Genomic DNA, 24,137 nt, shown 5'->3' on the forward strand with positions numbered 1-24,137 from the left:
CATTTCACTCTGTACTGCAAAGCGAAGAAGACAAAATAAACAAGAAAACTTTCAACCATACTTCCCTTGCCAAGTTTGGCTAAACGTAATAACAAGGACATATTTTCAAAGGTAGCTATGTATCCTGGCCTGAAGTATGATCTATGGTACCATATGCAACACCACTGAACGTTTTTATTTCGTTAACACACAATTTGTGAGAACTTGCCCATTTTACCAAGTATATTTTGTGACTTGATAGCTGTTGCGTTGAGAATTTTGACTCTGCTTTTTCTTCTCGACCATTGGTCTCATTGCTGGCATCACGGAGCAGGAAAAGAGCCCTCCAGGTGATATTTTCAGCAGCAACACTGCAAATGTCTATCGCTAGGTGTAGTAGGTGATTGCTTTAATAGATGGCCCTTCTGGCAATGAACAAATTCAACCCAAGTCGTTGACAGTGGGACGGAGGCTTGAAGAAATTCTCAATCCTCATATAGTTGAAATGTTGTTTTCATATGTATGTTGATACTGTTCACTTGACTTGTTTTAGTAAGTTGTCAAACCAGCATTAAAACCCTAGCATCACTTCTCTGTGCTAGCTTCCTCTAAACTGATGTTGCGATGCCCTTTTTCTACCAATAGTCAAGGGTAAGTATCAGTGTGCCTCTTGTGGTGTTGCGAGACAAATCATTTTGGTCAAAGCAACCCTGAAAGGAGGTCGAGACCACCACATATTTCAAAAATGTTTTATTTCTCCGATGTTGTCCATGATGTAGAAAATTGTCTTCCGTGTTAGCACTACGTATGACGAAAAAAATTTACCTAGGGATTTCTTTTACTTTTAATAATTAGTGGAAGTTCTTTGGAAAATAGTCCTTGTTAATTAATGGAAAGAAATGCTTTTTAAACTACATGGTAACTTTCTTCTGGAAAAATATATTGCACGTGGCAGACACGAAGCAATATTGAAGTTAGCAGCCGAATTTACAAGTGCAGACAGGACAACCGACATTTACTGCTAGAACAAGATAAAACTTCAACACATTTACACTTTATTTATTCAGTAAGGCGTACCTCTCAGGGCATAAAATACTCAACAACTTACGACAAGAAATTACCAAAGAGAAAGGAAATGATTGGGTAATATAAAAGGAACGGGCGATCGTGACGTTGAGTCCATGTGGAGTCTTGGTACGTCGAGGATGAGTTCTGCACCATCGAGGTGGACACAAATTTGCTCCCAGCAGACTTGTATCAGAAGGAACGTCTGTTGCAAGTTGTAAAGGAAATGAGGCATGTCTTTTCTCCTCTCTCTCTCTCCCTCTCCCCTCCCCTTCTCTTTCACTCCCTCTCTTCTCTCACTCCTGCAGAAGGTACAAACGGACGGTGAAAACGTTTCATATGATTGACGGCTGACTCTGCCGACCAAAGGACATCGCAGCAGTGTGAAGGCATGGGAGGAGTTGTCGGGGGAAATTGGACAAGAGTAAGGGTCGAGCTAATGCAATCAAGCAACATTACTGGGAAGGGAGAACCCTTAAACAGGGGTTAACCAAGAAAGAGTCCTTTCTTTCAATCAGACATAGTGGTATCATACCCTTGGTGGTTACAGATGGAGCCATGGAATTACAAAACCTGGTGGCAGCTATACAATATATGATTGAAAGTAAGGCAGAGACAGGAAGGACCAAAAGTGCAGACATGCTTCACCAAGTGCTAGAAGTCGAGATTTCCCCTTTACACAGGTTCTGTTTGGGTGAACAAGAAGGGCTGGAAAGATTCTCTTCCTTATTTATGATTGTCAGGAAATCATTATCATCAAAATGTTAACACAAATTCAAAAATCTAGGCTGGGAAGCCTGATCAGCAATTCCATCACACATCAAAAGATTGATTTTTTGCGGCTGTTTTCTCAGACACAGATTTGAAAGGAGTGATTTTTGGTGGCTTGTCAAGAACCTTTCCAAGAAGGGAGGAACACAACCTCAAGACTGCTGCGTTACTGAGGTGGCAGAGACAAGATCATGGAGTGGCACAATACTCACATGGCTATAAGGAAAGGAACAAAAGCACATGCCATTGAACTTCATTATTATCATGATATCCTTGGGAGTCCCAAGGCACAGAAAGATATTCAGTAATATACATAGCAAGCACACACTATAGGTTACAGCTAGAAAAAATACACTTCGTTAGGTTATCAGTCACTTTTACAGTTAGAAGTTCCTCTGCATTCCACCTATTACAAAGAAAAATACACCTTTAAATATTAAGAGAAACAAAACCATTTGCCAAAGATATACAATTGTTTACAGCTGCGGCCTTTTATATTTACAAGGAAACAACCTTTACTGGAGAAAACGTTGGAAGCACAAAGCAGTCATACCAATTTCACCTTGGTGAGATTTGAGTGCAAGCCGTGGCGGTCTGGCATCCGCAATTTTGGCACAGCTAAGGATGTTGGGATTGAAACAGATGACAAGTCATGAAAATGCAATGCACCATGGGATACATTGCTTTGTTTGAGACGGAGGGCCATTGTCAAGTCTGTTGTCTAAACTGGTGGTGTTAATATGACGTTGCAGCTTGCATGTGGAAGAACTTTTACTTGACTCACTCTTAGGTCTGCAAGTTACTTGGGTGCTTCACTGGCAAAGACAATTTTACAGCCTTTACTGGGAAAAAAGGTGCTATTTAATGCATTATTTCCATAGACCTACTCCATGCAAGCCATATACTGCAGGCTCTAGAGTGGAAGCTGACACACGCTTTACCCTGAAATGAACTTGACAACAGTGAAGTTTATACACAAGCACGACTACGTGACACAAGGGGAAGCCCATTACCTCCGCAGGAGCCTACGATGCAGACAGGGGACTAGCGAGGGGCGTACGGGTGGTAGGAAGCCACGTGGCCCTTCCTGGCGGGTGCTTTGCCATACTGTTGGCCCCCTGCAACAACATCATGAGAGCACATTGTTGACATAGCATACACATGTCAAAATCTTTCCCACCTTCTCCTACTAACCTCGTCACCCGGGATGGCTTTTCGGCTACAACACCTCGCATGCCAGACAGTGTTGTTGTTTTGCTGTTGTTAGCGTCTACTTTCTACCAGTCTACGGCTACGTCTAGCTCTACTGCTGCTGTTACACACCACTGATGGACTGCCCCTGTTTGGTTAAGCCACACCCACCACAGCACAATTTAGCTTCACTTCACTTTTTAACACACACCACACTGGACTATCTTGGACTCACAGCACACACAAATGAGAGACACACAACAAAATTTGTTAGTCTTCAAACAAAACAAACCTTTTTAAAAAAATCAGGACAATTTGGCTAGTACAGAATAGAGTCGATTACAGAGGAACTTCTACTGACTAATGACATATCGAAAGCACACACAAAAAGTTATGTTCCCCTTTCTGCAACCATCAATGAAAATCCTCAGGGGTAAACTATCTCTTTAAAACATCTTCTTTTCCTTCTTGACAACTTTACATCCCTTCAGATTTCACTGACAGTTGCATCATGAACCCCTGCCCCATTCAATTGTACTCACCGTATCCGTAGTTGGGTGGGTAGTAGTCATAGTAGCTTCCGTAACCCCCTGCGTATCCATACCCCTGGCCATAGTTGCCACCTCCGTAGCCGCCATAGCCCTGGCCTCCGTAGGCCTGGTATGGGTACCCATATCCGTAACCACCCTGCTGTTGGCCCCAGTTGTTTCCCCCTGAAAGAAAAAATTATGTCAGATCACTTTCTATTATCTATTCGTTAGAAACTACAGCAGTTATAAATTCTGCGATCATTTATGTATTGTACTTTGCTGACATTCATAGATCAGTCATGCTACCTGAAAATCAGTGCAATGTATTGTATTGTATTGCTAAATTGAGTTGAACTTGACTTTGCTTTGACTTCCACAGATTAACTATGAGCAACAGGAACAATTTCTGAGGTTTTGCACTACACATTACAAAACATTCTACACAAGAAAGCTAGATTTATCAGGAAGGTTAAACAAAGGAAAGGACAAAGGGGCAAAACTGATCAAAGAAAAATCTCCCCTGCGCACCTCTATAACCGTAACCACCACCTCCTCCCCACTGGTTCTTGGTGTTATCCTGCATGGGGGTGGCTTTCTTCACTTCACACTGCAGAAGACAAGAAGACAATGTTCAACACTTTACAATGGTCAACACTTAACAATGGTATGATGGTCAGACTACATCAGTGTGATCTGTCATGTGATGGTTGCAGACTGGTGGCATTTCTGGGTTAGTCGTACATGGGTTGTTAAAATTCTCATGTCTTGTTATGGAAAGGGCTGTCAATGTTTGGTTTTGTCATAGTCTATTTAAAAATTTGACAACGAAATCGTACAAAGCTGTAAATTTATCGAAATAGGAGGTTGTAATGTAACAAGGACAACGTCATTTTAAACGGTTGAACGTCCTGAAGTTTGAATCACGGAGAAGACAAAAGTTGCCCACAGCATGTTAGGCAAAGCTGCTACCAGCAAGTCACCTACAAAACTCACCCCCCATCTCCCTATAAGCAAGCATTGCGAGCATTACCGTAACTTCGGACATCTCAGTGCCGACCTGGTGTGAGCCCAGGGTGTGCCACTGTGTCTGCGTGATGGTGTCCACGATCTTCTCAGAGTCGAATGTGATGAAGCAGAACCCGCGGTACTTCTGGGTGCCCTTGTCCTTGGGGCGGACTAGCTCCTTGATCTGGCGAAACATTCCGTAACGTCAGCACATTAGTGATCGCACACACACGCGACGTGGGGACCGTTTACACACAATGAAGAGACAAGACAGTTGCATTTCAGATGGGACTTGTACGTGCTCCACTACAATTATTCAGCAATCTCTGGCCGCAGATATGAATTAATGCTGGAATACAATACAGTTTATCAATATAAGCATATATGAAGAATGATAGATACATATCATACATAGATACAATTATGCTTATTGGATCAGCATGTGCAAGTCTACTTTGCCTACAGTGTGTTATCAAACTGGAAGGAAACCACCAAGGTATTAAAAGGAAGCTACATTCCTTCACCTAATTGAAAACAGATAAAAAACTGATAGAGAAAAATCATAAGAGTTTTTTTGATTTCTGGGAAAGATAAAGTTGGCACACCATGCTGGATGTTACCAGCACCTGGAGTCGGGGTGGCTGGTGCAGGTGCGACTTTTCCTCCCTTCCCTGGGCACCTGATGGAGAGGGGATAACACATCAGCACCTGATGCCCAGCAAGAACCTCCGCTTCTCTAAGGACTCGCTTCACGATATTAGACAGCTTACGGCAACTCATTAAGGACCGCACAAGGGCAGAGCCTGCAGCCATTTACTGTCTAACGTTCTGTTTCTTGTTTTTTCTTTCTTTTTTGTGTGTGCCATCTTTGTTGTCAATACACCAGTGTAATGTTTTGTTGTCTAGGTTAAAAGCTTCATATTGTCTGAAAATGTCTTGCCTGGCACCAATGTCTCCAAATAGAACAAAAATGAAGGATTTTAAATGTGCCTTTAGCAACTTACAACTTGCTATCACTGAAAAATGAAAAGAAGCGTGTTTTCTATGATAATGAGGAACAAGTTATATTATTTATTATCAGGCAGTCATTTGTGCCACTTGTGGGGTCCTGTCCTTGTTAGCCAAATGAGCAGTTTCTTGCAAACAAACGTTTTCTTAACTCTCCAAATTAACGTTTTCTTAACTTTGTATGTTGCACCGTTTATATTCCACAAGAAATATGTGCTTTCAGATGCAACTCCAAAATACAAAGTATTACACAGCAACATGCCATGATACTCTTGTGCTGGTGGGTGATCAAATAACAGAAAACAGCAAACCAAAAACTGTGAATGCTACAACAGAACTTAATTCAAGTTAACAAAACACTTATGTTGATAAACTACAAGCCATTTCTGTTACCAACTGCAGTACTGGTGTGGTTAGTGTGTTCTTTCATTCTCACCTCTCCAAACTTAGAGAAATAGGCTTTCAGGTCCTCGTCTGGGTAGTCTGGGTTCAGGCCCCCAACAAAGATCTTCTTGATGGGTTCCTTGCCCCCACGTGCCTTTGCGATCTTGGGATCGATGTTCCTTCCATCCAGTGTATGGACGGGCTTTGCCAGGACCTGGGGAATACAAGCAAATAAATGTTAAGGACAAAACCCAATCAATAACCTTTGTGGCACATCGCATCAATATTTATAGCCAAGTTGACTTTGTCTTTCTTTGAGACTTATACCTGTAATTCGACCATATCTAGAAGCAACAATGTATGACATATCCCGGAGCTGGTGCATTAGTTGCACAAGCGTTCCTTAAACATTTACATGTTCATTCCCCAGCGATCGATAATGATGGATCAGTGTATAGGATTTTCCAAAGCCTTCACTGCTCCGACCTTAAACTTGGGCATGGTTAAGTAGAAGGAATCAATTTTAAAAGCAGTGCTTTAAGAGTATGTGGAGTACTTGAGGATTGGTTAGGGAATACCTCTAGGTTCTTTATTCAGGAGGACAACTCCTCATGCAAACCAAGACAATTAACACAATGAATTTCCCATCCACGCATGTCTCAGACCTTTAATGCTTTGACCTTCATGCAAAGACTATAACTAAATGTGTAGCTCCAGGGCTTGCCCTAGCCTAGGGGGGTCTGTCAGGATCCCAATTGCAAAGATGTGGCCCACTCAAGACCTTTTTCATGGACATACCAAGAAGCTTCCCAGTGGAAATTAAACTTGGTCATGGCAATCTACACTGACCACCCAGGTAATATGTGGGGATGTTCACTCTGACAATGTACTGGGAGCAAACCAATATACCTTCAGGCAAGGTAAACTGTAAACTGGATTGGTGCATTCGTTCCACAAGCTTGCTGCTGAATAATATGTGCTCCTCCGGTGAGCACTAGCCTTTTCCACCATCTTCCAAAAATTAAAAAGGGCACGGAAAGATCAATACAGCAATAATTCTGCAAATCAACTGCTTTCTTGTGATTTTTCTCAGAGAGGAGACTTGAGTTGATGAGTACCAGCCCAAAGCTCAGGAGAGTGACAGCCAAACTGTGATCAAAGTCCTCCGACCACAACCACTTATCTTCTAAAAACCCCAGAGGAAAAGCTAGGGATGTGTACGGGACAGAGGTAGGATTTGAATGAATTACTTTTCCTTTCCAATTTCCCTGCTCATTTTTCGCGGGGCAGGGGTCAAGTCGCAGCAGAGCGGGTCGTTTACACAGTTTATTGAGCCATCCTTCAAACAGCTTACAAAATTAGTGGGAGGGTTTTCCTCCATCCAGGTGTAAGTCCCAGCTAAAACTCCAGTCAGCAAGAGATTAAGAGATATCAGACTCCCAAAAAAGGATTTCGGGTTTTCAAGAATAAATAAACTGTGTAGGAGATTGTAATTCAATTGGGTATTACACCACTTTCTCCACATACCGCTCACAATATTTCGAAACCTGCATGCAGTAGACCTGGCTGGTCCTCAATTCAAACTTATTCATCAACTTCAAAGTCAGCAATCTAGGACAAACCTGGCCTCCAACCAACACTGCAGGTGTTTCCAATCTTTGCCGTGTACACTGTCTGGACCCACAGACATATTTCTTTACCTAATTTGAAAAGGAGAATGATTTGGCAACCCAGGAGCTTTCTTGAGACAGTGCCTGGTCCAAAGTGCACTACTCTTCCACGTATTTTGATTACTGTTATTTTCATGGCATCTGACTCTAGTGGCGTCGACTGCAGTGCGGTTTGGCTAGCACTACAGCAGACGAGGGATGGAGAGGTGTGTCCTTGGGAAAGGCACTTTACCACTCAGGTGTAAAAGGGTACCTCAGACTTCCATTGAGAGGGATTGGCTCTGCCTCAAAAAGGCCATGGGACCTTTAACGTTTACCTGCTACTCTGTAATGGAAGAGGTCCTAGTCCTAAAGTGCTTAACCCATTCCAAGGTAGATGGGATGGGGGCATACAACAAAGTGGAAAACCAGGCTTGGCTTTGATAATGACAGACAGGGAATCTAACCTCCCCTAACCCAGTGTTACCTCAGAAAACACTGGTGCAGATAAAGCTTGGAAACGTCCAGCAGCTGTGCTATTAAACTCCCTACAGGTAGCAAAGTCTCAGGCCACCAACTACACATTTGTTAATTGTTTCAAGACAACTTGAGAGTAAACCCATCATTCTATACTATTGACCTTTTACTCTCCAAGCAGAGTTTTGTTATGGAAGTTTCAAACTTGCTACTGATCAAGTCAATCTTCGACCCCAAAATACTGTGGTTTTGTTTTCAGTATATCTGCTTTTCCAAGCATGTGGGTGATAGTGACAGAAAGTTAGGTCAAACATCAATGGATATGGACACACTAGTTGTAATAATACAGAAGTAATTCTTGGATCATAGATTATCAATACAAAAATCCAAAGATTGGTTACAATTTGTTCAACTCGGCAAGTGTGCAGAAATTTCCATTACGTTCTTTCCGCAGCCATCGGTCCTTCAAGGCTCTCGACTCAGCGACGTTCCTCGTCCTCATCCACTAAAACCGCGCCTGTACCTCCGGATCATAGTATTTCCGCAAACCACTTTGATGATGGGGTGCGGCAGTGTCTAGATGGCACCCCAGCATCCGACCGCTGCTGACAAATTGTGATGGCTGACGTCTCCATAATCTCCTCCCATTTAGAAGGTGGTAGTGGAGGCAATTGCGGGGATGTCTGCATGCGTGGAAGCTCGGGCGCAGTCAAACCTGCCGTCTAACTGACGCTGTTGTGATGGATTGCCGGGGATTTGCCTCTGCCTGTAAGAGCTCTCGGCTCTCAAGAATTCCGATCTGAGATTCATAATCCTGGCGGCGAGCGTTAGAGAATGGCAGGGAGAATTTTCCAGGGATGAAGGTCCTATCAATCTGCTTCACCTTGGCGATGATGCTGACCTTCAGAGAAGGTGCTCTTGCAGGCGTGATTCATGAGATTTTCATCGGCAAAGTCGGGCTTAGTTCCACCACACCACTGCGCTGATTCCACACCCATAAGCCTCCTTTGATGAAAACGCAATACTCAAGAATATATCGTGTGAAATTCCTTGAGTACACTTTACACAAAAGACTATAGAATGTGCTATTGTTGTGTTACATATTTGAGTTCATTTCCCAAGACTATTTCTACATTTGTAAGTCTGACAAGCTTGCCTCCACAAGATATAATGACATATTTGCCCTGAATTTATTTGACAAACTAGTGTTCCTGTCAACATTCAGGTAATAAAACGTCTAGGCAATAAATAGTACACAGGGAAGCTCTAGGGTGCTATGATGGAGACTTTGCTGAACAGATGTGCTTGCTACACTTGGTCAGATTCTTCAGTGACAAGGCTACAGTCACATTGAACGTGGACTTGGCAGATGAAAATCACTGGTCGTTTTACTGTACATCGTAAAATATTCACAGTATACATTAGCAGTTAGCTCTTTTGCAAATTCATCACACTGTGAATTATATCTTCCATCGCGTTATGATCGCTGTTTGAAATGTACGTGGCCGGAGGCATTTTACATTATCAAAGCGTATCCTGTGTTTTTGCGATGACACGCCCAGCTGTTGTTACCACACCTGTAGTTTTCTCGTATTTGGAATAGCGCCAAGGAACAAGATGGAATGTTGGTGCAAAATATCATGGCTGCCAAAAACAGTCCTCCCAAACAGGACTTTCTGGCCAGATCAATAGCCACGTCCTGTTTCTGAAGTGCATGGGCTGTGATCACAACCAAAGAGATCAACAGCTACCACTACTAATGAAGGCGGGAGGGGGGCACCACAGTAATCAATGGGCAAATGTAAAAGGCAAATGCCACAAGTCGGCTGCTTCGATCTCTCCTTAATAAAGCAGGGATAACGCTGATCCTTTGGTGTGAGATGCAACATGCTAGGACTGGGCCAAATCAATATGTAATGATTTTTCCTCTCCATCTAATCAATGAGTAATGAGGATATTTTTACCCCCCCTCCTTCCGGGAGAAGTGGACTCTTCCTGCCAAAATTCGCTCCTGGTAGGGTAGAAATTATTGCTTTCATTGCCAACTATCTCCGATTTGTCAACATACGATGTAGGTGTTGATTGGATTTACATGAAGGCCACATCAATTTTGCTGCTCACTCGCGATTGGAGAAACACGTTTTGGAGATACATCACAACAATATACATGCTTCACATGCAGACAGATGTCAGCGTGTGATCATTTTAATGTAGAGTAACTTGAACCTTGTTGGAATAGAATATGACAATTTCATGATTATCTAGGATTCAACACAGGAGTCCCGAACCATAAAAAGTGAAATTTATTTTATGGCTAGCAGACACTGACAATGATCTACGCAGGGTTGTTCTAACGGTCTCCTTACTCTGAAAGACACAAAATTTTAATTCCACGTTGGCACAAAATCTGGGCGGTCTAATCCCTGGGAAATTCCTACGCGTGACAAACTGTTCATTTTCCCCACCATTTGCCTCCCTCAGTGCAGTAAGTCACATCTAATTTTGTATTTATAACGTGGGCAAAGGCTCCCCGGCTGCACGCAGGTGTTACATGGTTCTTCATGTGTTGCAGACCCTAGGCGGTCGTTACCGGCCTGACTGTGGGATCTAGCCGGGTGCCGGCGCGATGGGCACCATTACGGCGGGTCAGCTAGTCCTGGGCAGCACAAATCTTCACGCTGCTAGGAGCAGTTACACTCCCAACGGACCAGTAAAGCTAAATTCCATCAGCGCTGTAAGGTTTGTCAAACAAGCGTTGCTGTCCAAGGGCTGTCTGCACGCATCAGCATTAGATTAGAAGTGTGCATGCATAAAATCTACCTCGCTGCCGCAAGAAATTTCCAGCTTGGGGGATTGGGACTTCTACAACTGGAAAAATTTAGACGTTTCACTCAGACAAAATAATCAAGAGTCAATCGAAAGGGACGGGTGCATTAGCCGGGCTGTGTTTGGTAGCATCGCTTTTCGAGAAGTCATTACCACTGGCTTTGTTCCGTTGATTGGTTTGGAGACAGGTCCTGCGGAGTTGAATGTGCAGCAATCTGGCTGTCTCAATCCATTTCGGATCCGTCACAAATCTAATCATTTGGAAGGGGCGGACCAACATTCGCGTGTAGTGCAGTTAGGTTGGAACCTGCTAGGAAGGGGGTGCGCAAGAATGGATGCAAATGGGGGAACATGAAAAATAAAATCAAAGACAAAATGGTAACAGAACAAATCTGCAGAGACAATACAACTACTACCTTTATCGATTTCTTGAAACGTTTGTGAAAAGATTTACAAAACAAGCAGACTATTATCAAGATAGAGACTGGACTGTGAGGTTACCACTCACACCTGCATAGCAAAAACTGGAGATACAGTCTTGCTTGGAGCATGGATATAATATTGCATAACTATCATTTTTCTCTTGCACAGCTACTTCTAAGTGGCTTGAAGGATTTCTCCTAATATCCCTCCAGCTTGAAGCAAGATCTTCAGACTACAAATTTGATAAATACGTGACTGATGGAATAACTCTAAGCACTTTCCACATGCATTACGAGGTGTTCCTAACAGAAAGTGGATTAAGACTACGGATTACTGTGACAATGAAAGTATGATTGAATAGTTAATAAGGAAGGCTGGGGTATACCAAGTAATGGAGTGGATTTATTGAAAAATATTGCCTGCAGAACTTTCATAACGGGGCAATATAAAGTACAATTACTGCAGCAGGGTGAAAAATGGCTGTTTCATATTAACTCACCTCATCACATAGCAATTCAGGCTATACTGACAAGATATGACCCAGATGTGCCATTTAAAAGAAATGAAAATAGCACTGATTGAGTAGATAATGTCATCTGCTTTCCATTGAAGCAGTCCTAACTGATCTTTCTGTGTCACATCTGGGTAGTTTTTGGGACAACTCTCAGCTTTATCAGGGAAAATGACTACTCCATGAAAAAGTCACATGACAGATGACCCAAAAATGGGCAGGGCTTCAATTTACAAGTCTGCCAAGTATAACTTTGTTCCCTTTGCTTACTTTGTTAGTTTGTAAACTGGATGCTCTTTTCTCTTTCAAAAGGTGTAATTCAAAAAGGTTTACACTGGCTTATCTTGGGTACACTGAGTTCAAATAAGAAGTGATTTCATTCTGGCTACATAGTTAATTTTTTGTCTTTTTTTCTTTACAAGCCCCATGAGGTGTAGCCAAAAATTAAGTATGGAAGACAGAAGCATGTGAAATCGTAATGAAGGAAACTACCTTGCCTAGTGTTTTGTTTATAATCAAATTTGAAATGTAGGTCACTGGACTATGTGATGTGGATGCACATCTTAACTCATCTGGGGGCTATGTGCACAAAATTAAGGCACATTTCACTCAAGAAAAACATTCAATGGGAAAATTATTCTGGTTTGAGGGTTGTTGTTTTTTAGCTAGATCGTATCTATAGCCTAGGTGATAACAGTGCTGAACCACATTTTGATGCCAAGATCTAAATCACTGGGCTTGAAATTCATTTTGGCATCTAACCTCAAAATTTAGGTGCACAGGAAAAAACTTTGGGTGCACAACATAAAATAAAGTAAGATGTCAGAAAAACCCGATTTCTGCTTGTTTTCAGATCTTGAATTTGAAATACTAAAGTGATACAACAAAGGTTTAAATATTCATCGTTATTTTTTCATTATTCTCAAATCAAGAAAATGCTATATTGTGTACAATAGTACATAACCCTGCACAAATATCAAAGTGTACCCACAGTCAAATACTAGGTGCACAGCTCCCAATTCTGGGAGCACAGATGCACCAACCATTTCGATCCCAGGTTCAGTATAACCCTTACTGGAGGTGGTGAAGAACATTAGTCTTGTAACAGATCTGATCCCAACATGATTCCTCTTCCCCGATGGCTCCATTTTTCACCCGTGATGAAGAACCTGGGAACTATTACTTACTGCCGCGGCTCTCAAGTCTGCTCTCGCCCTGAGCCATCCACATCCATTAGGGAAGCCATACTGTCCTCCGGCAAAGGATCTCATTTTCATAGCACCCTTGTTAATCCTTTCCCGATAACTATGGCGGGACTGTAGCAATCACAACAACAGCCATCATCCTGATAGGCCTCCCCCCATACATCTTCTCATTTTCAATTTGGAGCGTCCATTAAGGACGGGGAAATAAAACCGGTTTATTCCTTTACAGTGTAAATTGTGATATCATTCCCGGTATTCCGTAAGGAGCTTTGCGCCCGCACACAGGCAATTTCCCTCCATTTGCGCATGCCGGATGAATATAACTCCCAATGAGAGCACTACAAAACTCTCTCCATTAACCTGGAAGAGGGGTGGGTGTAAAGAAGAACTTTTCCGCTTTGCTGTGCCGTTTGGGGGCCCATAAATCATCTGCACGTACCCTCTGTACAGATCGCCTCCCTGCATAACTGCCGTAATTTCTTTCGGCCTGTTTGCCCTTCAAAGCACCCCCTTCATATGTTAACTTTTATTGCGCCCAATACCTTGCCCTGCCGCCACCTTGCTGTCTTATCATTCATTTTCTGCATATTTGTCAGAGCCCCATGTCCGTGCATCTCCCTAGAGCTCGCATGTTTGGAACAGGTCATTAGGCAAGGAAGGTCGCCATCACCGAGCACACAGCCTTCTAAGAGTCAGTCTTTTGGACCTGATCCTCTGAAGTAAGATCCATTTCCCTCCTCACATCAAAGGGACACAAAAGCCCTTCCACTGGCCGGATACTACGGAAGATTTATCACAATGGTGGGCGCTATCATAAGTTACTTTCCATGCAGACAGTCTGGCTGTTTTATGTGGAAGATTTGTGTGGTTTGTACTTCTCTCCAAGAGTATTTTTCAAACCTACATTATACCGTAGCCTAGGGGTGTTTCGGCAATCTACACATCTATCTCTGCCTGAACACGTTAGATAACATGCAACAGAGAACACACCAATGAACTCGCTGCCACTGCAGCCCTCTATCTACATTCACATCTCACTGGTCTCTTCCTTGCTGAAAGGTAAGCAGGATTTGATGGATTAATTATCAAGGGAAATCAGCCCAGCTTTCATCTTATCTATCCTGACAAATTCACCTGCTGAAATGAACCTTGTTATGGACACAAGACTGAGAATATTTACTAACAGCTAGCCATCTTGGTTCGGGCGGCCTTTTCTTGAAGCAAATTTTTCTTGAGACATACATGTTTCTGCCTGCAATCCATCCTATACTATTCTGGTGCCAGTTTGCTCCAATGATCGCTTCCATGTAGAACAGTCTGTATCCTGTCCCTATTGAAACATTTAGTCCTTATATCCTGCATTATTCCGGGGAAAAATATTTCTCAGATGCAGTGGAACATACGTCAAACTTGCAAATGCCTGTTCCAACCCTGTTATTAAGACCATGTGACTTAGAAGTTAGAGCCAACCTCTCATCTACATTATAGGCCCAACTACATTGTGTTCAAATGTTAATCTTTATCAATGAGTGCCAAGCAATTTTGCAGAGAAGTCATGAAAGGAGCCAGAATAAGATGGATACAAGGCTATGCAAATTTAACCCGTGTACAGTGAACACCATTATTTCAACACCCCCCGGACACAATTTTAAGTTTGCTGGATGGCCGTTCTAAATAGCATATCCCTGACTCTAACAATGATTGAAGTGTTTTGCCAATGTGTGGCTGCTTTACTTCCAAACCGCTTCATCCTTGCCACAGCTAATACTCAGTCCTGGCCCTGTCTATCTCTAATGGCTATCTCTTTGGCAAAGCGGATAGCCCTTGAACCAAGACTTTGAGCTGCTTTTTGTGCAAAGTCTGCTTAGTAATTGATGACCTCGCAACACTTGACTACTTCTCCATTAGTCTCCTGTCACGTTCAGAACACTCCACTGTCTCTCAGCGCGAGTAACGCCCGCCATCCCTGCATGCAATGCTGGCTGTACAATTAGAGATTTCAGACCTTCGTAAAGTGGTTTGGGTATTCGTGAATATAAAGGGGACTGTGGATTGTAAGATGTAATTTAATCGGGTATTGCACCACTTTTATTGCACCACACAAGTTTTCCATATTCACATCCTGGGTCACCTTCAGGCTTGACTCTTGTCAATAAGCTGTCAAAATCACCTCCCACCCACCATCTGAACGAATCAGTTAGTACAGAGAGACAAACCCACGGCCAGGCCACCCAAAACAATACTTCCAATAGCCTATAGGTAGCAGTGGTTAGGTTCCATGGGTCTTGGGTGCAATCCTACTTGTCAATATCTTTTGTACTGTTGTGGTGAAATAAATCTATTTTACTTTGACAACTCTGCAAGGGATGGGTGGCAATTCTTTGTTTCTGTCCAACATGTGTGAAAGGATGATTGTGATTTTCCAATACATGTCTTTCAGATCTACCTTTGGACTTCAGAAGTGCCTCCCAATGACTAGCCATCTACTCCAAAGAGATCTTTGTGTCATGACACACAAGCGACAGACAACAGCGAGGCTCCCACCTTTTCCACACTCTCCGCCTTGGAAAACAGGATGAATCCGAAGCCGCGTGACCTCCCCGTGACAGGGTCGATCTTGATCGTGCAGTCTTCGATATCTCCGTACTGTGCAAAGTAGTCCTTCAGGTCCTCTGTTAGAGATAAGAAATAAGACATCAGACATTTAATCAATATAGCAAGGATAGTATAAAAACTTTACACAACATTACCATTTTAGTATTCTATTCAGTACAGCAAATTCCCTATGAGGACAGTCTAATGTATAGTAAATCTGCTACCAGCAATTTGACATTAGACATGAGGAACAGGCAAATGAATTGATCCAATGAAATAAAGCTACAAATTATATAATTTTATACACAGATTAAGGTCTAACAAGGAGAAATTAGTTTACATGTGCACAGGTTAAATTGTGTTTTCAGTGGACTGTTGAACTTGAAGTTCACTATACTGTAAGTCGTTGTGGTTTTTGCAGTAAGAGCATTACACTGTGAACATGTGCTCTGTCTTATCACTGAACTAATGTTTCAAACCTTCTCTCCCTTCCTACTGCAAAGTTTAACCGATTTACCGTATCTCAAAAGTAATTAATATGGAGGAAGTAAGGCGCTTCCCGCCGGACAACCTTTTCCGTTCCGAGAACTACAGTTCAAGTTAAGGAAGCTGTTGATCACAGCTGCGGCTAATCCTACTAAGGGGAGAAGGTAGCGTAATTGTAGCACACGGTAAGCCTCCGCGATCTGTCTTCGCTTTAATCACAAGGCAGGACCCTCTCTGAAGGAGGACACACTTTCTTCAAGAGGATAACAGTGTCATCTAAGGTACCGGGCAGAGGCAATTGATCCGGACTGGAATGAAATTCCACTGGCCTGATTCCCCTCGTGGCGGACTGTGATTAACAGACAGTATTGATCAGCGCTCAATCTAATCAAGACTGTAGGGAGGACCTTCTTGGTGGGAGCAACAAAGTTACCTGCTCTAATCACAGGTCCACACGGCTCCAATCAATCTCCAAATCCCATTCTCCGATGCAAACCACTAAAACCTCAGTCTACTAAACCTGTCTACGAGGAACAGTGCCAAACCCACAGCACCTGTGACGGTTTGGTTTACTCCGAATCTTAAGTGGGACGATTTGATCACACATGCGCAGTTGAAACTGTGACCTAACTTATGGGACGACGAGGCCTAGGAAAAAAAAGTTGTGTTTCCTATTTCAGTCCTGAAAAAATTAGGGTCAGTAGGTAGGGATTATCTTTTATTTTTTTTCATTCTTTCAAAATCAGATTTTGGCGATCTCTAGCTAGTGATCCAACTATATAGAACAAAGTTTAAAAAAGTGAAACCTGCATCAGGAAACTTAATATTTTCCATGTCAGTACTGGAAAACTGATTGTACAATGTTTCAGCATTCAGGTGTCAGATCATGAGAGCTACAAAAGTTGATCAGCTTGAAAACTTTTTGTCCCTTGCAGGGGTCCACTCAAAAAAAGGCTAGGGTCGGCAGTTTTTCTAGGGTCGGTCAAGAAACAGGAAACACATTATTTTCTTTCCTAGGCCTAAAAGTGTGAATGAAGAAAACGGGTACTCACTCTCTGTTGTCTCCCAGCTCAGACCGCCCACGAACATTTTCCTGCAGAGATCAGAGGGAATGCTGCGTTAGGAGCAGCGACACCAAGGATAAGACTTCACATGCAACATGCTACGATATGTCAACAGTATGGGCTTATAGGGAACGGTTGTACCATTACAAACATGCAAATTTATATACAAAAACACAAACAAACATGCAACAGTTGGATATGCAGCAAATATATCTTCATCTACCAGTTTGTCTTGAAACAGTGTTGAACAAGCTTGTATTCATTTGTATCAATACATATGAATAACAGCAAGATCTATATTGACATTAAGGGCTTTCAAGATATTTAATTTTTTCCTTAAAAGACATTTTTCAAAGCAACATGCATATATAAATTTTCTGGAAAACAGTATCTACAACATTATAATCTTATTATGTTAGTTATATGAAAATACTGTAACAACATGCATTTCCAGGCTTTGTTTATAACATTGCCATGATCACAGCCAACAGATAAAGCTTCTGGACACGTTTCAGTGCAGCACTTCATATACCAAAGCACAGTGGGGCTTTTCTCGCTAAGTGAGCAGACTATCTGCGAAATGAAAACATCACCATGGGATGATTGCGTGGAGAAGTAAATTTACCAACTTTATTGGAAATTCTATAAAAGTTAGATGTGAGAGGCTGTAAAAAATGTGTGAGGAGGAGATTGGGCCTGTTTCCCAGTTTGTCAGCAATGAACCATGCACATCAATCCCAGTATGACACTTTGGTATATTCCAGGTGTAATGTGTCTCCCAACTTTTTACCTCCCGCAGGATTGCTTGTGCTCTGAGTCAAATGCCTGGGGTTTTGTTGAGTGTGGACTAGTCTGCGCGTATATTGGAAGAGGTAAAGCGACCAATCTCAAACTGATGCAAAGCCTAGCACGTTTTTGACAGCTAGTAGTGCAAAGTGGCCCCGGTGTGCCTCAAGTTTTTCAGCCAAGCACACAGGTCACCCCATGCTCTTGTTGGTCAGTATTTTGAATTTACATGGCTCACAGCTGAAACTCATCCACTGCAAGTCACCATGCATAAGATTTAATGCAACCCTTCACACCGTACCCTAGCAGGGCTTGAACCTCCTTATCCATGGCATACATATACAAATAATGTTCCTTTTTCTATATGCCATATATATGTCACCAGTCTGGCCTCTAAATGTATCGCTGTGATAGACAGCCCAACACTCTTGACCCTCCTTTGCCAAGAGGGTTTCGCTTTAATGAGCTTCACACTCTTGACTGGGTTGCTCTTTCAGATGGCTGATTAGGGGCAATAGAAATGGGTCCAGGTGGGGTGTTTTAACTTGAGAAATGGCACATTACCCACTGTACTCAACCTAATTCTTCATCAGGAACCGGGGCACCACTCGCAACACAGCTTTGGTAAATTTGCCTGTCAAGCAAAATATCTGAAGGACTAGATCTCACTTCTGCAGACTTACTTGGGGTATCAAGAGATACCAGGAAGCCATTTTCTCCCAGATACAGTAGACACACACATGATGACCACATTAACATGTCACTCAACTGAAATCCAACACTTGGTGTAATGGATCACTTGCTTTATCAACTGTTGCTAGTGTGTAAATGTGTCCAGAAAAATTGATGGCGCGACGTCTCGCTTCAGAAATACGGCCTCCCTACAACTTCAACTCATATCTTGTGAGGACCGGGGAGCTGGATTTTATGGGTTGTATCGCACAGCCTATACCCTAGATCAGATGATTCCCCAAATTCACATTAGCAGAATTTATAACCTTATTTGCACTGTAATCTATGTATGACCTGTACCTAGGAAGAGATTGCCTTGGGTTGAGCTTTTAAGTAATCACAAACTGGGCGGAAATTTATGGTGAAATCCTCGTCCGGCCTGTTATGCTGTGATCATCATTCAATAGAGGCCGTAAGAAATAAACCAGCTTCACCCTTTGCATCCTAATATCCCCCCATAATACCTATCAATTCTCCGAAAATGGAAGAAAAGCCCCAGAGCAAACATTTCAACGACTGCCTGGGGATCTGCTTAGGGGTTCCTTATGACAATCTTTTAGTGCCTTCAGGTACGGAAACACAATCTGGGCTAACATAATCCCCTCCAAGTAATAATAAAAGAACCCTCTGGGAAGAAAACTTTCTTAAATCCTTCCTTCAATGTGAGCAATTAGATTGTGGACCTGATTGTGTCTGTAGCTAAACCCACCACTTTATACTTGGTTGCCTTCCATAATCTTCTCTTCTAATATATAACCAAATACCTAGTCTTGCCTGTTCTTCAATTGTGAGTCAGAACTAAGATAACAGTTTGATGGAAAGCAGCACCAATATGAATACAACAGTAGCCAGGATTTCAGCACCGAGGGCAGTGCCGAGTCAGCGATCCTTTGTAACAGCACTACCCCACCTTTAGTTCATTCTCCTGCACACACAATACAGAAACGTTGCGGACACGATGGTAAGACAACCCTGCCGTGAGTGGTAATTTACCCGGATTACGTCTTCATGAGAAGTGCAGCCTGGTAAGAAACATAACCCTGGCCTTCTGACACCATGTGGGGTTCTGAACACATCTGCATAAGAAGATTAATACGATCCTCTCTCAATCTTTGGCCTTTCCACTAGCCCGACACCTAATCCATAGCCATTACCTAACAAAGACTTAAAAGCAAGGATGACCTATTGCTCCTGGCAGACCTATTTCTGGAAAATATATCCAGACCAAAGAAGCCAAAATCTTTAGTGCTCACGCATGTAGATGTTAAGGCGAAATTTGTACCTCAAGCTAAGATTACGTTTCGGGGGAAACCAGCTGAAAAAGTAATCTTTTAACGAATACTGACATGCTAATACTGCCTGATACAGGACATTCTAGAAGCTTTCCATAATGACGATAAGCATTTGGCCATCAGACTGCTACATTACATTGGCTCTCCTATCCTGAACACATATCCTAGCAACTGTCTGTAGGACGTCAGAATGCTCAAGTGCATATTGCAAACACTTGGTCCATTAGACCACGAACACATGCTACATCACACTGTCATTCACAGAGAACTTTAATTGGTCTCCAAGTGTCTATTGAGGCCAAGGCCAGTCCAGAAAAGGTTTAACATTTCTGTGGGTGTCTCACCCGGCACTCCCAGGGCTTCAGAAGTGTCTCCTGCCTGGTGCCTTTGCTTAGGCTGATCGATGAACAGACCACAGCCTTGCCAACACCGAGTAGCAAGGGACCAATTAAATCTTCCAAAACTCCAGCTATCACTTTACATGGCTGATACCGTTGATTAAAAGCAGCTCTGATTGGTAACTTGAGCTGGCCGTCTTGTTAACAGCAGACAGAAGCGGAGTGTGTGTGGGAAGGACGTTCTGAAACATTACCGGTTCGAAAGTAACCAAGGCTACTTCCACAGTCCCCGAGGTACAATAATAATAGCAAATCAAAGCCAACCATTATCGCTACAATCACTGAGAGACAAAGGAACTTCTTCTTTGATAAATGGTGGCTCCCAGGGAACTAAGTCCTTCGTGACAACTTCTTAAGAAATATTAATGCGTCCCTTTGACTGAGGGCTGCAGATTTGTATGCCAGGGCCCCTGGGAACCAGCATTCTTATGACCTTTGGGAATGATTTATGGGCGGACCAGGGGGCCGATAATGGGAACGTGACGCGCTGGAAAACTTTGAAGAAACGCGACACATCTTCCACCGCCGGCAAGGCCACTGATATGCCTCTACATCAACACCAAGTGGCAAAAAGCACAGCACGCGGGTTCAGCAACATTGGCTGACATGTCATATGTGTTATTCCAGTACATTCATGGTATGTATTTGTTCAGAAAATACTACTTCAGGGATTGTCTACAAGACAATCAATCATATTCATAACATATTATCTGTTTTGCTTAAAAAGTGTGCAGGCCACCAAGGTTGACAATCTGTCTTAAAGCTTCATTCTAGTGTTGAAAAATGGAAGCTGCAATGTGCACATGTTAATTTTGGTATTTTTGGTGGCATTTCTAGACATTTGAAGAGTTTGGTTTGGTCACGACAATAGAAAATCCAGTAAGAGATATGGTATACACAAACTATATCCTGTACATGTACTAAAAATAAATAAAAAATAAAACATGCTACATCCTTCAACATCACGACACGGCAACAAAACGCCCCGTCTCTGTAACTCACAGATGTACCGCAACATCTGCAGCACGTCGGCAGAACGTAATGCGCCTGTGCAAAACCCTCATTTTTCAAGGTTTACGTTGGATTTTCAAGGTTGCATCAGAATTTTGCTTGTTGCAGACGCTATCTTTTCCAACATGTCATTTAGAAACTACAGACGGTATGTTGACATTATATGTGTGAATACGATCTTATATGGAGACATTCTGCCAAAATGCTATATGCACAATACATTACGGTTTCACGCAGGTGCAGTACGTTCTGCCGACGTGTTAACATCTGCTTGGTGGGACAACTATAGCTGACAAACTTGTCACTGACAGTCACATTGCAGATCCCGCACTACCGACCCAACCGTACTGTCATTTTCCTAGTGCGCTCTGGTAAAGGCAAATGGGATCTCACGGTTGGGCTGCATTGTGATTGCCGCCAATATTTTTCCCTTTGCTTTATTGGAGGCAACACTGACACGGACAGCAAGTGGTTAATAACAGTTTGTCTTGTTTTAACCACTACCATGCTAGGTAGCTCACATTGCTTCTTTAATTACAACTGTCAATACTTTTGGTTATCAAATTACAGTTACCATGTCATTACTTTAATCTGTCCAAGATTATCTTAGCACAAAAGCTTCTTATTAAATTTTCAACAGTTTTGTAAGCTTGAAAAGGACATAAGTAAGGATTGAAATGGACTTCAAATGCCAAACATGGATTTAGTTTTACCGTTTCTTGGTAATTCTAGGACCCATTTTTATAGGTTTCACAAAAAACAAAGAGACATAGGCCACAAGGTAAACATGTAACAAGGGCTGCCTAGTTTTCATAACAGTGTTGCATCTCGACTGCTAGAAGCAATAAAGCCGCCAGTTTGATAAAGATGTCTACCTGCTGGGGAAAATCCCATTGTCACAGCTTTTAGCCAAGGGTGAGACATGACAAAACAGCATTATCCACCCCTCCTCCACACAATTCCATCCCCAGCTTCTATTTGTCTTGGCATGACCACTAATCTTTCCGCCATGTCTAAACCGGTTTCACTGCCAGCGTGCAAGCCTCGCCATGACAGGGACGTAAACGCCGATAGGCATTGTCATCCATCATACAAGGACTCACACAGGGAAAGCGTTTGCTACATGTACATCTGGCCATTATTGGGAATAAAACAAACAGTACTTCATCCGTGGACAACACCGTTACACGTCTGTCACAGCCTAGAATTTCCCTGGGAGACATCACTGAAAACTATGTCCGACTCAAAGGGAAAACTGGCATTTTTAGCGAACTTGCAGAATGAGACATACAAAATACATTTTCCTTTTGTCCGAGATGAATTATTTTTTTGCACGATTCAGTCGGATGAGTGAGGATGGGGCAAGGTGAAGGTGATTCAGTCAATAATTCATATTGCCCTCAAATTCACACTTAGCCAACTGTAAAGAAAGCTCTTTCACAAGGTGGTGAAAGTCTCCTGCGTTGTCACCTCTTCACCCGAGGAAAATAGGCTTACATTTTTCATGAGACCTTAGCCTCCGTTGTCACTTCTGCATGTCACAGTGTTGGACCATTACCAGAGGGCTAAATCACTGTATTCCTGTGTGACCCGCCGGCTGTTAACACTAGCACCCTTGGCGGTTGACACTCGGGGAGGACAAGTCGAACTAAACAGGCATGAAGGTGCAGTGCACCATGGGCTTCCACGAATTCATAAGTCAACTGAATTCTAGTGCACCGGTACAGTGTCAATGCCTGATTGCCTTTTTCTTAGGTATAACCTAGGGCACCCCAATTCCTAACAGGTTCAAAGTTTGCCACAAAGTTCATAACTATTCAATTTTTTTGGCTACCTGGTAAGACCATCATCCATCAATGCTTTCAGTAATCTATCATTCAACGTTAACTTACTTTGCACTAGTTTTTGTGAACCATTACATTTTTAAAGTATACGTGCTGGGCTTAACAAAAAGAAGTGTGCTTCCAAGATTTTCAACAACATTTAAGCTATACCGAGCTATTGGGATTTCTGATAATGGACAGTCGTAAGTCTTTTCTAAGAATAGTATATGCTTCAGTTGAAGAGATGATCTTTATATGCCTTGAGAAATACAACTGTGTCTCAGCAGCTCATCCTAGCTAGGTTGTTTCATCAGTCATTTGTCAGAATCTTTATTCCACGGTCGTTATCTGTAATCTCTCCCTCTTTTCTGGTTTTCCAAGCTTGAGGAAAAAGATGGAAATCTTCCTCCTAAATCTTCCTTGCATCAGTACCTGTCAAGTTGGCCATCTTCCCGGTCCCAATGCAGCAAAGAACCAGCCAAAGCACCTAAGTGTGCTCTGATGTTAACACAATGTATACCACTGCCTCTTATCTCATGTTGATAACTCTGAAAGCAGCAATGGCTCCCTTGGTACTACCTGAGTCTAGTATGCAAGATGGGATATCTTAGATTTTACTTTTAGACGTTATCTATTAATCTTTTTTCCTATTCCAACAAGTTCTCCCTGTCTGATCATGTCTATGTCCCATGACTAAAGATAATGGGTGATGTACAAAAAAAACACTACAAGACCACATTCAGCTAGATATAAAGGCATTCACATAAAGGCCTTGAAAATTTCCTTTCTGACCTGTGACACAGATAGGGCTCGTACTCCAAACCGTGTTATCTATAAATTTCCTTGTTGACCAACAGGGTATCGGCCTTCTAATGGAATTACTTCTGGCCCTAGCAGCGGGAACTAATCGTTTGGCTGGAGCGGCG

At 42.5% G+C, this 24,137-nt stretch overlaps 1 protein-coding gene across 7 annotated transcripts in view; it reads right to left on the reverse strand.

Annotated features, from left to right (window-relative positions):
* Window positions 1-712: 712 nt before the first annotated feature.
* LOC109478312 (heterogeneous nuclear ribonucleoprotein D0-like) overlaps window positions 713-24,137 on the reverse strand; it is a 52,374-nt gene continuing 28,949 nt past the window's right edge. The window contains exons 2-9 of one of the 7 annotated variants that reach the window (XM_019779793.1): window positions 17,158-17,198; window positions 15,569-15,696; window positions 5,986-6,147; window positions 4,567-4,725; window positions 4,065-4,143; window positions 3,549-3,719; window positions 2,829-2,933; window positions 713-1,346 (exon numbers count right to left, since the gene is read on the reverse strand). In XM_019779793.1, coding sequence (XP_019635352.1) covers window positions 2,860-2,933; window positions 3,549-3,719; window positions 4,065-4,143; window positions 4,567-4,725; window positions 5,986-6,147; window positions 15,569-15,696; window positions 17,158-17,198 — 814 coding nt within the window. In that variant the 3' untranslated portion in view covers window positions 713-1,346; window positions 2,829-2,859. Of the gene's footprint in view, window positions 1,347-2,373; window positions 2,434-2,828; window positions 2,934-3,548; window positions 3,720-4,064; window positions 4,144-4,566; window positions 4,726-5,985; window positions 6,148-15,568; window positions 15,697-17,157; window positions 17,220-24,137 lie in introns of those variants that run through there. The other 6 variants (XM_019779791.1, XM_019779796.1, XM_019779795.1 and 3 more) reach the window with 6 other exon arrangements.

The sequence above is a fragment of the Branchiostoma belcheri genome, unplaced genomic scaffold (genome assembly GCF_001625305.1).
Source record: "Branchiostoma belcheri isolate BF01 breed outbred unplaced genomic scaffold, Haploidv18h27 scaffold43, whole genome shotgun sequence".
NCBI lineage: Eukaryota > Metazoa > Chordata > Leptocardii > Amphioxiformes > Branchiostomatidae > Branchiostoma > Branchiostoma belcheri.